Source organism: Microtus pennsylvanicus, chromosome 18 (genome assembly GCF_037038515.1).
Source record: "Microtus pennsylvanicus isolate mMicPen1 chromosome 18, mMicPen1.hap1, whole genome shotgun sequence".
Classification (NCBI taxonomy): Eukaryota; Metazoa; Chordata; class Mammalia; order Rodentia; family Cricetidae; genus Microtus; species Microtus pennsylvanicus.
This window is the reverse complement of record NC_134596.1, coordinates 24714540-24729540: the sequence shown is the minus strand read 5'-3', so window position 1 is coordinate 24729540 and position 15001 is coordinate 24714540. Positions and strand designations below refer to the sequence as shown.

The following is a 15001-nucleotide window of genomic DNA, read 5'->3' as shown; positions in this document are numbered from 1 at the left end:
TTACTGAGCACAGATCGTGCTCCTGAGTCTGGGGAAAATGCCTCTGATGCACTGAGAGATCTCTGGACGGTCGCACATGACCATGAGATGGACGAGAAAGGGGCAGACACAGACACCTAACAGTCATTACTCTTCAGTGATGGGTTATACTTAAGTTTAGATGATTTATGTTACTAGTCTTTACGTTTTTCTTTTTATAATACTTAAACCAAGCTTAGTTCTGACAATTCTTTCTTACTGCTTACACTGAATCTTTACAGAAGGCGCAGAAGCCTGCGGACTGCAGCTGTGCAGTCCCAGTGTAAAGGCCAGGAGCATTATTTCCCACGGACTTCCTCACTAAGTACAGGGGACCTTGCCAAATGGAAGAAATCAGCTGAGAGCTCATTTCAAGAGACAGCAGCCTACAGGGCCCAGGTCCTGGTTAGATCAGGGTGAGTCCCTCAGCAACTTCCTCTGCCAACAAACAGAAAACAACATCCTGTGGATTTTTTGAGGGGGAATAGGGAGGAGGAAGTAGTTTAAAATGTCAAAACAAAACTCCCAGGGGTTTAAGATAATAAACACAAAGAAGAATGAAATGTAAGAAACAGCCTTGAGAAACAGCCTAAAAAGCGTGGTTTCAAACATGCAGGGTACACAAACGCAAGGCTCAGCATGAGCACTTGTCTAGGAGACAGCAGTGACCCTGAAACTGATTCCAACAGGCCTCAGAGGTGGGGCTCAGTGACAGCAGCGCTCCAGGGAGCAACCAAAGCCTATATTCCCAGGGTCTAATTCCCTATCAGGCTCCCATGTGTAGGAAAGGAAGTGTTCAAAGAGGCAAACTCAGTAAGAATAAGAAATTACTAAGGAGAATTTAACTCCCATACTCTAGAGACTAGTAGCCACTGGGATCCTTTACTCTACAGGAGAAGCTGCTACAAATTCTAGCCAGCCGGCCCAGGCTGAAGGCACTAAGGGGGCTCCCCAGTTCTCGTACAGACAAAGCTATACAGTTGTGGTAGCTCTTGCCTTAAACCCCAGAACTCAGGAGACAGGCACATGGATTTCTGTGAGTTCAAGGTCAGTCTGGTCTACAGAGCCAGTTCAAGGACAGCCAGGACTACAGAGAAACCCTGTCTCAAAAGCAAGGAAGAGGAAAGGAGGGAAGAAAGGAGGGAGGGAGGGAGGGAGGGAGAGAGAGAGAGAGAGAGAGAGAGGTCTTCATACACAGTGAAGGGAATGCACAGCTGTTCTTCTTAGTTATAAAACATTAAAGACACAAGAGACTTGTAACAGCAAAACAAAGATATTCTAAACTCAATAATAGTTCATGGAATCCTTACCTCACTGTTTCTTTTAAGCATAAATACCAGATTAGCATTTCCACCCTATAAAATAACAACAAAAGTGCATTTAAAAACGAAACTCTTGATGTAGACTATACTCAATGCATTTCTAAGTTACATGTACTTCTGGATTTCCACTTTTTCTACCATAGCATCTCCCTGGAGGGCATGACAAAAAGTTGAACTGTTTTTTAACTAAAAAACCCTGTAGAGCAGGATCACGATGTCACGGGGCATTAAACAGGCTGTTTAATAAAACTGGTGTGTAAAGAGGACACTTGAAGCCAGGGGGCCCAAAGCACCAACAACATGGGCTTCTCAACTGTATGGTTTGCTCTAAGAGTGTGCTTTCCCTAGAAAATGAAATTTCGTTACAAGTGGCAAGCTGATTCCTGAGCCAGATCAAGGAAAAATACTTCCAAAAGGGTGATGAAGTCCAAGGAGGTTCACATCTAAGAGTGCTTTTCTAGGAAATCTTACCTTTTTCAGACCACTGTCTGATTCTGTTCTCCTAAGATCTTGGCCATCATCACCCTCTTCTTTCTCACCTCCTAAACAAAACACAAACAAATGAAAACAATATAGATAGCTTAGGGGTATTAATAGTTCTGAATCCTATTAATACCAGAGATAAAAAAAAAGGACAGGGAGCCACTTGGTGGTACTCGGCCACTAGTCACAGCTTCGCCAACGGAGAGTAAGAAAACAAAATCCAAACAGAACCAAACCAAACCAAACCAAACAACCACCAAACACAGCTTAGTACCCCTTATTTGATGCTTGGAACCAGAAGAGTGTGAACTTCAGATTTTTGGATATGTGTAATAATTAGATGATTGGCAGTTGAGACTCTTGTCTATTGAATGTCTCACAGACACTTGCACACAGCCTGGAGATAATGGTATACAATGTTTGGAGCATCTTTGTGTTCTCAGTGCAACTTCCCAAGTGTGGAGTTTGCAGTGTGACGTGTCAGAAAGTTCTGAACTATGAAGCAGCATGGATATCAACTTTTCACATTAGAGATGCTCAAGACCTCTGACCATAGCTAGTTCAGTTGAGGAATAATGAACATGGTTCTCACAGGAATTCCTGAGTGTCTGAGACTCTTCTGAAGACACTTACTGAAGGGACAGAGGAGACTGTGTGCTGCAAAAGGATAATAGATGGATCACCTTTGGAAGCATTCATCTGATGACAGTCAAATCCTCCAAAGGTCTCTGCTCTCCGGGGCAAGGAAACAGGGCCAGCCATGACTTCCTGCTCAACAGGGCTGCTGATGGTCTGTCCAAGTGTGCCGCCGAGACTTCCACTCACCAAACCCTGGAGGATTTCCACTGGAGTGAAGCAAACAAAACACTCATGTGGATATCTATCTTTCATTAAGAGGAAAAAGTGTCATGGCAACATGTGATATGTACAGACTGGATCAGAACATCCCAAAGAATAGGTAAATTTTCCTGCCTATAGGGGGCTCTACTGGAAACGTAGAAACGAATTCCACGCTTCTATCCGTGGGCCTGAAAAATCCGCAGGCGAAAAGGAAGGCAGAGTAGTTGACTGGGAGGAGTATGGGTTCTAGAAGCAGAGCCAAAGCAGTGGAAAGGTCTCTGGAAATGTGAGCCAGTGTGAGAACAGCAACTAAAGCTAGTAGGAGCAGGTGGGCACCAGGGGCCAGAGCAGCCTAAGCATCCAGATCTAATTTAAGTTAACTGCTAACTTGAGATTTTCCCCAGGGCAGGGTCTGTGGGCAAGACATTGACGTGAGAGGAAAGAAGAACAGGAGAGGAACAGGGGTGAGTGAGAAAGAAGGTCCAGACAGGATAAGAGGCAGAAAGAAAAAAATATCTCTTAACAAGCACCATCATTTTAATAAGACATAAAAACAATAGAAAAAATATAATTTAAAAAGGTGCTTGAGTCAATTTTTTTCCCCTTAGCTTTTTTTTTGAGGGGCGGGGGAGAAAGGGTAGATCAATGTTATTGAACTCAGAGATCTGCCAGCCTCTGCCTTCTGAGTGCTGGGACTGAAGGAGTCTGCTACAAAGCGCAGCAAAAAATACAGTATTTGAAAGAAAAAATTTCATGGAAAAAAATGAACAACTAAAAAATACTGAAGTCAAATGCCATCTAAAGAAAAGAGGTGGTAAACAGGAATGTAACTTTCTATAGACTGGAGCACAGCAGAAAGTGTTTCCATTAAACAAACGAGATACACACACCAAGGAAACGATGCAAAACACAGAAGAATTTAAGTCAAGATTAGAGAAAACAAGATAATGATCTTAAAATACTTTTCACCAGAATTCTCAAAAAAATGAATGGAACAGCAAACAACCAAGAAAAGCTTAACTCCACAAGCAAGCTCTGTACTGTGACCATGCCACAGACAGAAGCCACAAGAATACTAGGGTCAGATGGGGGGACACCACGCTCTATATGAGGCTGAGAACTGCTCGGTGACCTAGAACCCATCAACTATGTTTAAATCCATGAATCCAGAAGCAGCTAATTTTGGAGCTGGGTACTGAACACAAGGCCCCTCACACATGTAGAGCTCTACCTCTGAGCTACAGCTGCAGCCTCATAACAACGCGTGCAAAACAGTGCAATTCCTACCGGAGGATCCAGACAGACCAGTTTACTGAAGACTGGCACCAAAAGGAAGAGCCCCTCCCCTGCAGGATTCATCCTTTCATCCCACTGACCCTATGTCACAGAGAAAGAACTAACTTCCTGATCTGAACTCAACACCACAGGAACACATCTTATGAAATACACCAAGTCTGAGAAATTCAGCTTCTGAAACCAGCTGTGAATGTCAGACCTAGAGAACAGAGTGCTATACGGAAAAATCCAACCAGTGGTTCCAAAAGCTCAGCTAACCCAAAGATTAACTGCATGGCAAGGATGGGGATGGCGGGCTTGCAGGATGGCTCAGTAGGTATGCGGGAGCCATACCTGATGATTTTGAGTTTGTTCTCTGAGACCTAATGCCCCAAGCTGTCCTCTTACCTTCATAAACCTTCACATGCATATCATGGGCTGTGTATACCCACACACATGCATATGCACAGCAGACACACTAATGTAACTTTAAAAATAAAAAAGGGGAAAGTACTTAAGTGATTATTGATACAAGTTAGGGCAGCTGCTTCTTTTAGGAGGAAGTTAAGGGTGATGGGGACATGCAAAGGCTTTTAGGGTGTCTGCCACGTTTATTTCTTAGCTTGGGTCGTGACTGTAAGGGATGTTTACTTGACAATTTAACTACAGCGATACTGGGAAGCTTTTTATACTGGAGTTTGACAGCAACAGCAGACACTGGCAGGGGACGTTAGTGTGCACATTTCTCCAGGACAGGACAGAGATAGCAATGCTGTGTGTGAATTACCTTCACTTATTGCACTTTTCATCAGCGGTCCTCCTTTGAGAGCCTCCTCTGTGTTGGAGCGGAAGAGGACTCTCGGGCTGTGCGTTGGGGTGCAATCCTCAGGCAGGGGAGTGCTGCACTCAGTCATGTCCCGGAAAATCATCTCCTTCTCTTCCAGCAAGAGGAGGATCTGCTGGTCCTTCTGTTGAAGTTGTTCTGCAGGACAAACGGAGAAACCACCTGACTTGTCTGGAGCCAGGGAACACAAGATGACTGAGAGGTGAGCACCACCTAGTGGTGGTTATGGAAAGGCCCACGACCACCTAGTGGTGGTTATGGAAAGGGTTCTTTCCTGCCAGCACCAGCATTTCTGCAAGCACAGTGAGCCCCCTTCCCTGAGCCATCTCACAGTTCATCCGTGAACACAGCAAGAGAGAAGGCCAGGGACTGCAAAGAGTAGATGAGACTAACTGGAGAATATCTTCCTCATTTTAACCTTAGACATGACTATAAAGTGTGGCGAATTCTCTATGACAAGGCATGGATAAAGTCCCCACTGTCCAAGGACAAAGAATCAGAGATCAAGAACTTTGTCCAAGAAACCAAGAGGAGAGAATCCATATTCCCCAGTGCTATTTATTTAATATTTATATTACCCATTTTTATTTGTATAGGGCCAGCATGTTGGTCTGCGCATCACATGCATGCCCAGTGCCAACAGAGGCCAGAAGAGGGCACCATATCCCCTGAAATGGGAGTTATAGACAGGTACTTGGAATTGAACTCAGATCCTCTGGAACAGCAACCAGTGTTCTTAACTGCTTAGCCATCTCTCCAGTCCCACTAGACTATTCTTACTGTCATTCTCCTTTGGAAACTATTTCTTTCTGTAGTTGAGCTGACTGAGACAGTTCAATGCCATTTCCAAGATTTTACCTTTTAACTCTCGGGCTCTGGTATCCAACAATTTCTTTTCTTCTTCATTCTCACTAGGAATCCCTTCATCTTCATCTCTGTTCCTAACATAGCCAAAATAAAGCAAGATGAAACAAACAAACCATCCAAGACGTCAGTCACATGTCACTGCCCTGTGCACATGAAGTCACACAGAGGTATGAAGAGGGAGGAAAGGGCGGGTCTTGGTGTCTCACTTACAGGGAGTTGATTGTATCCTGAATGATATGAATCCAGCTATTCCGCTCCTCTTTGGAGCTGGCGTGGACCTCCACCATCTCTGGATCTTTCACTCCCATACTGATGAGGAACAGACCTTTCTCTTCATGCGCCACTTCTCTTACAATCAGCTTCTTTAAGGAGATCACAGTTGACTTATGGTCCTGGACAGAGGAGAGAGGCAAACATAAGACAAGCATGCAGTACACTCACTCTTGAAGACAACTCTAACCTGAGGTAAGCTCAGACAGCTTTAAATACACGAAAAAAAAATCAATTTAATCCTTTTCCAGAAAACCCCTTCAGTTTTCAGATAAGCATTTCATCATTCGCCTCAAATGTGAACAAGAGATCCACACTGGAGATTAGAGGATCATGGCCACTAAACTTCTGTTTTCTGCATGATGAATCTGGGAGACACATTCCACAAGTGGATTTCTAGTGTGATCAAATCATCAAGTGTTCAGGGCATTCAACAGGATTTTTTTTTTTTTTCGAGACAGGGTTTCTCTGTAGCTTTGGAGCCTGTCCTGGAACTCCCTTTGTAGACCAGGCTGGTCTCGAACTCACAGAGATCCGCCTGCCTCTGCCTCCAGAGTGCTGGGATTAAAGGCGTGCGCCACCATTGCCCGGCTTCAACAGGATTGTGAAGGAACATAAAAATAATTTTGCAGTGGGAAGGAAAAACAACAAAACACCACAGGGCACGTGAGGAATCGATCCCAGGGATCTCTGTGAGTCAGGTGGTTTTCAGTGGGCAGGTAAGCCACAGCTGTATGACAGACATGGTGATGCTAGCTGGTTAGACTTTATACCCAAACTAGCTGGCATGAATATGACTTATTTCAAACAGAAGGGAGAAACAGTTCAGCTTACCAAGGATGCAAACACGTATTTCTGGTCTTTTTCTTGAAGGAAAACTAAAATGTCAGTGAGGAGAACTGCTTGAACCTCTGCAAAGTAGAAGTGGGAGAGAGAAGGAGAGAAGCCATTCATCAAACTGGTGTAGCAATGCACTGTGACTGTGTCTGAGATCACACCCACCCCCTGCAACAGTTTTGTAATTCTGCAGGATTCAGAGTTGACCACTGGAGTTTTAGAGGCATTTTATTCTATCTTTAAAGTGTTTATAGTTATTTTGTTATCCTTAATAAACTATGCTATCTAGCATTTTACAAACCTTAAGACAGCTATTGTTTTCAGCAGTAAGTATAATAATAGTTACATATACTGAAACTCCAGATTTCTCACTTAGAAACAAGAGGACAAAATATAAATCCCAAACCCCAACAATACGGATCTCTTTACAATGTTACGACACGGAGAAATGAGTAATTCATACCTGTAAATCAATGTGTTATTTTTAGCTTCACCTTCCTGGGATGTTTTGAGGGATATGACTTGACCCACAGAACAGAGGATTCAAGCATATACAAAGTTACTGGCAAAGCAAATAACTGCTTTTTACCCTAGAGGCATTTTAGGCACATCACCATAAGCCTTGCCTCAGAAAAGGTTAAGTGATCAGCCCTGAAAAGACATATTTTGCATTGCAGTGTGTGTGTGTGTGTGAGCAAGCCAACTTTTGTGCCTTCCAGAGTTGACTTTGGGTATTTTCCTTTATTACTCTTTAATTTTTTGTTTTTTTTTCTTTACCTAATTTTAAAAAAGATTTATTTACTCAATATTTATACAGTGTTCTGCCTGTATGTATGCCTGCATGCCAGAAGAGGGCACCAGATCTCATTATAGATGGCTTTGGGCCACCATGTGGTTGCTGGGAATTATCTCAGGCAGGACCTCTGGAAGAGTAGCAAGTGCTACTAAGCCACCTACCTCTCCAGCCACTGTTTACCTTATTGTTAAAACAGGGTTTCTCTTACTGAACCTGGCTGGAGCTTGCCATTTTTGGCTGGACTGGTCAGTGGAGAGGACTGGTCATTGGATAGGTCAGTGAGCTTTGGGGATCCTCCTGTCTCTATTCGCTGCCCCTCTTGCCCAGGTTATAGTGTGCATCACTGTATCTGGCTTTTATATCAGTTCTGGAGATCTGAATTCAGGTCTTAATACACTCACAGAAAGTCACTCAAAAGGTGACTGCTCAACTAAGCCATTATTCTATATGGCAAAGTTTTAAGTATAAAATACTTATTTAAGAATGAAGGTGAGAGAGGCAGGTGGATCTCTGTGAATTCAAGGCCAGCCTGGTCTACAGAGCGAGTTCTAGGACAGGCACCAAAGCTACAGAGAAAGTCTGTCTCAAAATTAAAAAAAAAAAAGAGGGTACAATTCAACCAATGTGTTAAGTAACGAGCAACCTTTACCAACATACCCCAGGAAATATTCTTCAGTCTCCCCCCCAATGCTGGAGAGGAAACTCTGGGTTCTATGCACGATAGGTAAGCAGCCCACCTGAGCTACACTCATAGCCCACAGTTTGTTTGTAATCTTTCCCAATTTCTCATAATATTAATGGGAAACGGCAGCCAGAAAAGTACCCAGAAGGGATGTATAGCAGAGACTTTCTCCATCCTCACAGTGAACAAGACTGGTGGGTTCACACACACTAATCTCTGGGTTTACTCCCCAAATCTGCATAAAACAGGGTGTGGTGATACACACCTGTTAACCCCAGCACTTGGGGGAGTTCAAGGTGACTCTCAGCTGAGTTTGTGATTAGTCTGGGATACCTGACATTCTCTTATCTGCTACCCCTCAAAATCAGGACAGAGACATTTTAAAGCAAAAGATTAAGACTCCCCATCTCACCCATCACAGATAGCGTAACTGTCAACCTGACACAGCCTGGCGTCATCTGAGAAGAAAGCCTTCACTGCCTAGATCAAGAGGTCTATGGTCATGTTTGGGGGAATGGTCTGAATATTAATTGTTAGAAGGCTTCAGCTCACTGTGGGTGACACCATTTTCTGGGAAGGTGATCCTGGGCTATGTAACAAAGCTAGCTGAGCAGGAGCCCATGAACAAATGATGTGAATCAGCATCCAGTGTTTCTTTGGGGCCCTTTGCTCCTCTCCTGATGTACTTCAGTGATGGGCTGTGACCTGGAAGTGTCAGCCAAGTACACTCTTTCCTTCCCACTGCTGCGCCTACTCAGAGCGTCTTTAATCACAGCAACTGAACGGAAACTAAACACTTGCACAGACATACTCTAGCTTCATAGGAAAAAGTGAATTCGGCTCTCTTCCACTCCATTAAAACAAAACCACGTGTGGAACCAGACTGCATAAATGGGGGAGGTAAGCCAGGTAAAATATCACGTTTCCTCTCACATGCAGATGTAAATTTAATTATTTGTAATATAGGACATGAAAGGTGAAGAAAGACAGTTTGGGGCAAGAAGGGGACCAGCAGGAGGTGTTGGTGGAGCAAACAACCATGTATGTTGTATTAAAATATTATAATGAAACCTATTGTTTCGTAAGCTAAAAAAATTAATTTAAGAAATATGTAGGGCAACACAATTCGTTTTGTCTAAATTATGGTCAAACTAAGTTAAGTCTAAACTGTAGAATATAAAGTATGACACATAAAAACCAAAACCATCAGAATGATGTGTACTTGACCGGTGCCTAAGACTCCAGCAGATCTAGATTCTATCACCATCGTCACCCCAGAAATGGAACAAAACAAACATCTTTAATTGGATCCAGGAACTTCAAAAAAATTCATCAACTCATGATCTGACTAGTCCTCTAGGCATGCACAGGGCCATTTTCCTCTGTTCTCTCGAGGGCAATGCACATCTCCTAGCCAGCTACTCAGAACTACCAGGCCTACCCTTACACGTTTCTCCCTTTGGAAAGCAGAGCCTATAGCTCCTTGGGAAACAGATTTATGCACACCTCTGCCACAACTAGAATTTCCTACAAAGCTACACAGCAAACAGAAGCAAAGGAGGTCTCAATTTTCAGGCTAGACAGCAGTAATTTTCCATGCACTATCATTAGTTTTGACAAGTTATTTTAAGTTTACTTTAAAATAATTCAGGTGTCTGCCAAAAATAAGTTCGAAAAGCTTAAGTTTCAACTTTGTTGGATCCTGAGGTTTATGATCAGTGTTATGGATCAGAGAAATAACAATCCTACCCCTTCCAAGGGGTGTTCAATACAGTACCGGCTGTTCTTGGCAGGAGTTCACGGGGGTGTGAAAAAGACTAAATAGCAACCCGTTCTCCCCAGTGCAGGCATTTCCAGTCAGAAACCTATTGTTCTGCTATTGGTTTGACCACAGCTTTATTCCAACAGCTGGAACCCATTTGTTTTTATTTTCAGAATATGCCATGTAAAGGAAAAGAATGAAGCGTTGGCTCCAGGCAACAACAGTTCTAGCAAACCTAGGTCCTCATGAGAAGGACAGGTATTTCTGAGCTGCCAGTCTGCTTGAAAGGCAGCCTCAAAGGGGTGGTGTGGAAAGAGGTCTGGGCTAGTATCCTCAGACCACCACAGAGCTCTGAGGGCTAGAAGGAAGGAGCACCTTAATTCACCACAGGATATCCTACACACTCCTGATCAGTGGTAAGGGACACGGGAACATTATCCCACGCTCCATTTCCATGTCTTCCACTGCTGTCCAGGCACTGGTGGTGAAGGGTTCCAATGCCTTTGCCACTTCCGATGTCCTAGTCTACATGACTCCCAGTTGTGTTGAAAAAACGAAACAACAAAAAAAACCCAAACCACAAAACACCTAACTCATCCCTTGTCCATGTGATACCCTCTCATTGTAAGCCTATTCCATGCCCACAACCAGCAAGAACATCAAGAGCCAGCTCCTCACTGTGTGGCAGGCATCTCTGGCAGCTGGACCCCAGCAGGTTCTCCTTTTTCTCATCTCCTATCACTCTCTTCAGCCTGACTGGGAGTCCTGATGATTTAACTTTCTCGGGGTTCCAGGCTCTCCCAACTCCATGATTTCCTCTTCATTCTTCAAGACTGACCTCCACGGCCACTCATGCTCCCTCTTCATTCTGGCCCTCACCACACTACAGAAGTACCCTCTTCTTGTAGGTCTGAAGTCCGCTGCCTGGAGGGGACTTCTGTACTACTGTCCTAAGCATACACAATAGGCTAAGCACCTGAGTGCTCTGACTGAAGACCTATGGCATCGTTCCTGATGAGACGAGAAAGGAAATGTTCCTTCTCATCTCAGTGTGCTACTGGGACAACAGCGCACCCATGGCCTGTTCCACCTCCTCAGCTCACTTAGTCCGGGACTGTGGCGGGAACACCAGCAGCTGCTGTGAGGGTAGAGCTCACAGAGGCAGGATGCCAATCTAGTAAAGTTCTGATGAAACCGATCACTTTCCTAAAAGTAAGATGTATTCAATAATTAAAAACAAAAATGCTTAACTTCCTTAACTTATTGTAGGTGACTGATGAAAATTGAGAAATAATAAATAAAATGAACAAGTTACTTTTAATGATCTAGTTTGCTTTAGAGAAAAATGACAGACATGAATCAAAGTAATAAGGAATGTAGTTGAAATGAGTTAGACTTGCCTTTCTCTAAGGTCTCAGAAGGTCTTTGGGGAGTGGTAAGTTCTCAATTCTTACGGACTCACGGTCTCTGACTCAGACAGTTCTGCCACTGACCCCATCCCACAGTGGCCACTCAGCACCTCTCTGGGGGAACACGTCACTGCAACAGTCTACTATATGCATTAATCTGATCCTTTGTGTTTTAAATCAATTTGCCATTTTCCCTGAGTGTTATCTTTTCCTTGCTGCCACATTTCATAGGTCTTTGTAAGTCACTTCAAATGAGTCTTCTTTGACATATTACTAAATGGCTGTTGCCCTGGGTGATGTCTGGGTATGGCTCTCTAGAAGAAAGCTGGTGGTGGAGTTCAGAAGCATCTCCCCAGGCACCCAGACACGGAAGCAGTCTTACCTTTTAGCCTTCCTGTTGTACTCTTCAGAAACACACTCCCATCCCGCACCAGCTTCTTCCGTTTCAGATCCTCCTTGGCGAACATCTGCCCACTCTTCATCCTCATGATCGACTTGCTATCGGTCTTCGTGTAAATCTCACCAAGACGGACTTTCTTCTCATAACTTGCCACTTTGCTGTCCACAGCTCCAATCACATCCTTCACCAGGCTCAAGGACTGAGCCAGGTCTTCCTGCTCCACTTCATTGTCTTGGGGAGGAAAGAAGTCCTTTGAATGGCTCCTTGCACACAGGAGCACACAGGAAGGAGTCTACACTATCACATTCCCCAGCTGTTATACTTCACGCTGGAGCCAACACATCAAGTCACATGCTGACCTTTCCTGCTGCCGTAAGTTCAATTCCAAAGGAAGTTGGGTATTCTCAGTGCTATGGATGATATGCAATTATATGCTCCAAAGCCAAAGAAACCCATGTTTTAGGGAGAGAGAGCAGCAGAGGCATGTAACAAGCTACTCAGCTATATCTTTGCCTACTCTTTAATGTGACTGCCTCATAACTTTTAATGTAACTGCCTAGGAGAAGCAGCTGCTGAGAGAAACCTCTACATACTGATTAAACAAGACAGAGTAACAATTTTAGCACTTATGGGAAGAAAAAGTGGGAACTGCTGAACTAGTCCATGCTCAGGGCACATGATGCTTTAACAGAACCAATACATGGTCCCTCCTCAATATCGTCCATCTACCCCAACTGTAGTGATTTAACACTCCAAGTGGTATTCCAGGGATCGAATCCAGAGCCTTGCACATGCCTGGGAAGTAATCTAACACTGAGCTGTACCTCCAGCCTGCTGTTCTAGGAACTAAATCCAGGACCTTGTGCATATCCAGGAAACACTGCAGCACCCAGTCGTGCCTCCAGCTCCTTCTCAGTTTTTGCCTTGATACAGACAGATCTCACTGGCTGCCCAGGTTGGACTCGAATCTGATCTAAATCCTAGCAGGCCTCAAATTTGCATCTCCCCTGCCTTAGACCAAGAATCTAAGTCCACACAACTGTATCGCCTATTTCCTTCCGTTCAAGAAAACTGTGTATCAGGTGGGTATAATTTTGTTTCCCTATAATTCCAGCACTTGGGAGGCTGTGCAGAAGAATCATGAGTTTGAGACTAGACTGTCCTACACAGTGAAACAGGATCTCAAAAACTAAAGACAAAATAAATAGCCATGAAAAGATGCTTACAAGATAAGATACACCTGTAATCATGGCACTTTTGGGGGAGGTGGAGGAAAAACGGTTGTGAGTTTGAGGTCAACCTGGGCCAGAGTGAAAATCTGTGCCCCCAAATAAATAAACCATGGAGCTAAGCACAGACACCTTGGCAGGTCTGCACTGGTTTCTAGAGCTATCTGGATCTGAGTTACAAGCTCACCTTTGGTACACTGCAGTATCCTCTGGAATAAAACAGGGTACTTGGTGATCCTCTGAGTTACAAGTAAAATGCACTCTGGAATCCCAAGCCTTCTCACTACTGAACTGCTCATCTTCTTCTGCAAAGGAGTGAAGAAACTGTTAGTCCTCGTGTGAGGAAGGTAGTAAGTAGCTCTAGCCAAAATGAGTGCTTGTGTTCTTGACCATGGTGGGGATACTTGTGTTTCAGGGAGTACCTTCACAAAGGCTTGGAAACGCTTATCCTTTGTGTAGAGGTCTTTGAAGTAGTTGACAGACTGGTTGTGCTGCCCACAGAACTTGCCGTATGTCTTCTTTAAGCGCTCTGCATTCTCACCTGAAAACTGCCCCGGAAAGAAAACAGGAGTCACACCACAAGTCAGGGTATCACTCTACAGAAAGTTCCCAGGCTTGCTGTAAAGACTAAGAGTGCTTCCTAATAAACTCCCCCAAAAGAGTAAATGGTACAGCAGTTTTGGCAAACAGCTTGGCACTTTATTGAAGGGTTAAGTACTGAGATCTGAGAAGATCCAGTGATTTGTCGTATAGGTTTCTTCACTCACAATGGAGAGGCAGAAGCGGAACTACTACCACAAACCACGTGCCCTAACAGGCTGAGTCCAGTACAGAGTAACACGAGTACCCCTGGACTAAAGTTTCAGTCCCAGCAGCAAAGACTTTAGTAGGGTTGTGTACAACGTAAGAAACTACAGACAAGAATACAAGTCAGGATGCAATACCTATATACCTATACAGGTACTGAAAGCAGAGAGAGAGGGAGGGAGGGAGGGAGGGAGGGAGGGAGGGAGGGAGAGAGAGAGAGTGAATTTAGAGGAGAGATAGTTGGAGAATATGGTTCTTCATTTGTAGAGCGTCTCATTAGGCTCATTTTATAGGACTATTCAATCTGCGCTTGCCAAATCCAAGTGCCTCACACAGAATACACATTTATTTACATCATGCCTATTTCTACAGGTTTTCTTACGGCAGAAACCTGTCATATTCAGCTGTGCGGTTTTATCCCCGGCATTTAACAGACAGCAAATCCGTCTAGAATGAGTGAATACACTGATCAACTATCAAGTGAGGGATGTAGGCAAGGAGAAGACTTCTAATTCTCAGTCAAGCCTGTAATCCCAGTTCCTTGGGAGGTTCAAACAGCCTCAGAATAAAAGCAAAAACAGGACTGGGGATGTAGCTCAGTGATAGGGTGCTGACTTACCACGTATGAGAAGTCCTTGGTTCAATCCCAAGTACTGCCCAGCCCCAACCCAATTCTCATTCAACCGTTCCAGCAACTAAACTTCTGCATCTACACAGAAGCAGGGATCTATTGAGAGGGAAAGCTCTAGTCAAATGTGTATGATAATCTTGTCTGTTAGGTTTTATTAGCAACATTTCTTTTTTTTTTTTTTTTTTTTTTTTGGTTTTTCGAGACAGAGTTTCGCTGTGGCTTTGGAGCCTGTCCTGGAACTAGCTCTGTAGACCAGGCTGGTCTCGAACTCACAGAGATCCGCCTGCCTCTGCCTCCCAAGTGCCAACATTTCATTTTTAAAAACATTAAAAAACTTTGTTTGTGAGCTTCTCCGGAATGGGACTGAAATAAAATCATGTCCAAAAAACAGTAACACATTTTATAAAGTGTTTCACAGACAGCCTATTGGTCAACTGCCTAAGCTTTAGCTGGTCTCAAGATAGATGGAATCTGCCCGGCGGTGGTAGTGCTCACCTTTAATCCCAGCACTCAGGAGGCAGAGGGCACC

At 44.0% G+C, this 15001-nt stretch overlaps 1 protein-coding gene across 6 annotated transcripts in view; it reads right to left on the bottom strand.

The window, feature by feature from the left end:
- The window catches only part of Akap13 (A-kinase anchoring protein 13), a 260503-nt gene that overhangs the window by 10251 nt on the left and 235251 nt on the right, over positions 1–15001 (bottom strand). For all 6 annotated transcript variants that reach the window (XM_075952859.1, XM_075952860.1, XM_075952863.1 and 3 more), the window contains 10 exons: positions 13457–13582; positions 13222–13339; positions 11788–12036; positions 6754–6830; positions 5860–6041; positions 5641–5723; positions 4726–4920; positions 2507–2668; positions 1812–1882; positions 1329–1373 (listed from right to left, as the gene is read on the bottom strand). In XM_075952859.1, the coding sequence (XP_075808974.1) occupies positions 1329–1373; positions 1812–1882; positions 2507–2668; positions 4726–4920; positions 5641–5723; positions 5860–6041; positions 6754–6830; positions 11788–12036; positions 13222–13339; positions 13457–13582 (1308 nt within the window). The remainder of the gene's footprint in view (positions 1–1328; positions 1374–1811; positions 1883–2506; positions 2669–4725; positions 4921–5640; positions 5724–5859; positions 6042–6753; positions 6831–11787; positions 12037–13221; positions 13340–13456; positions 13583–15001) is intronic.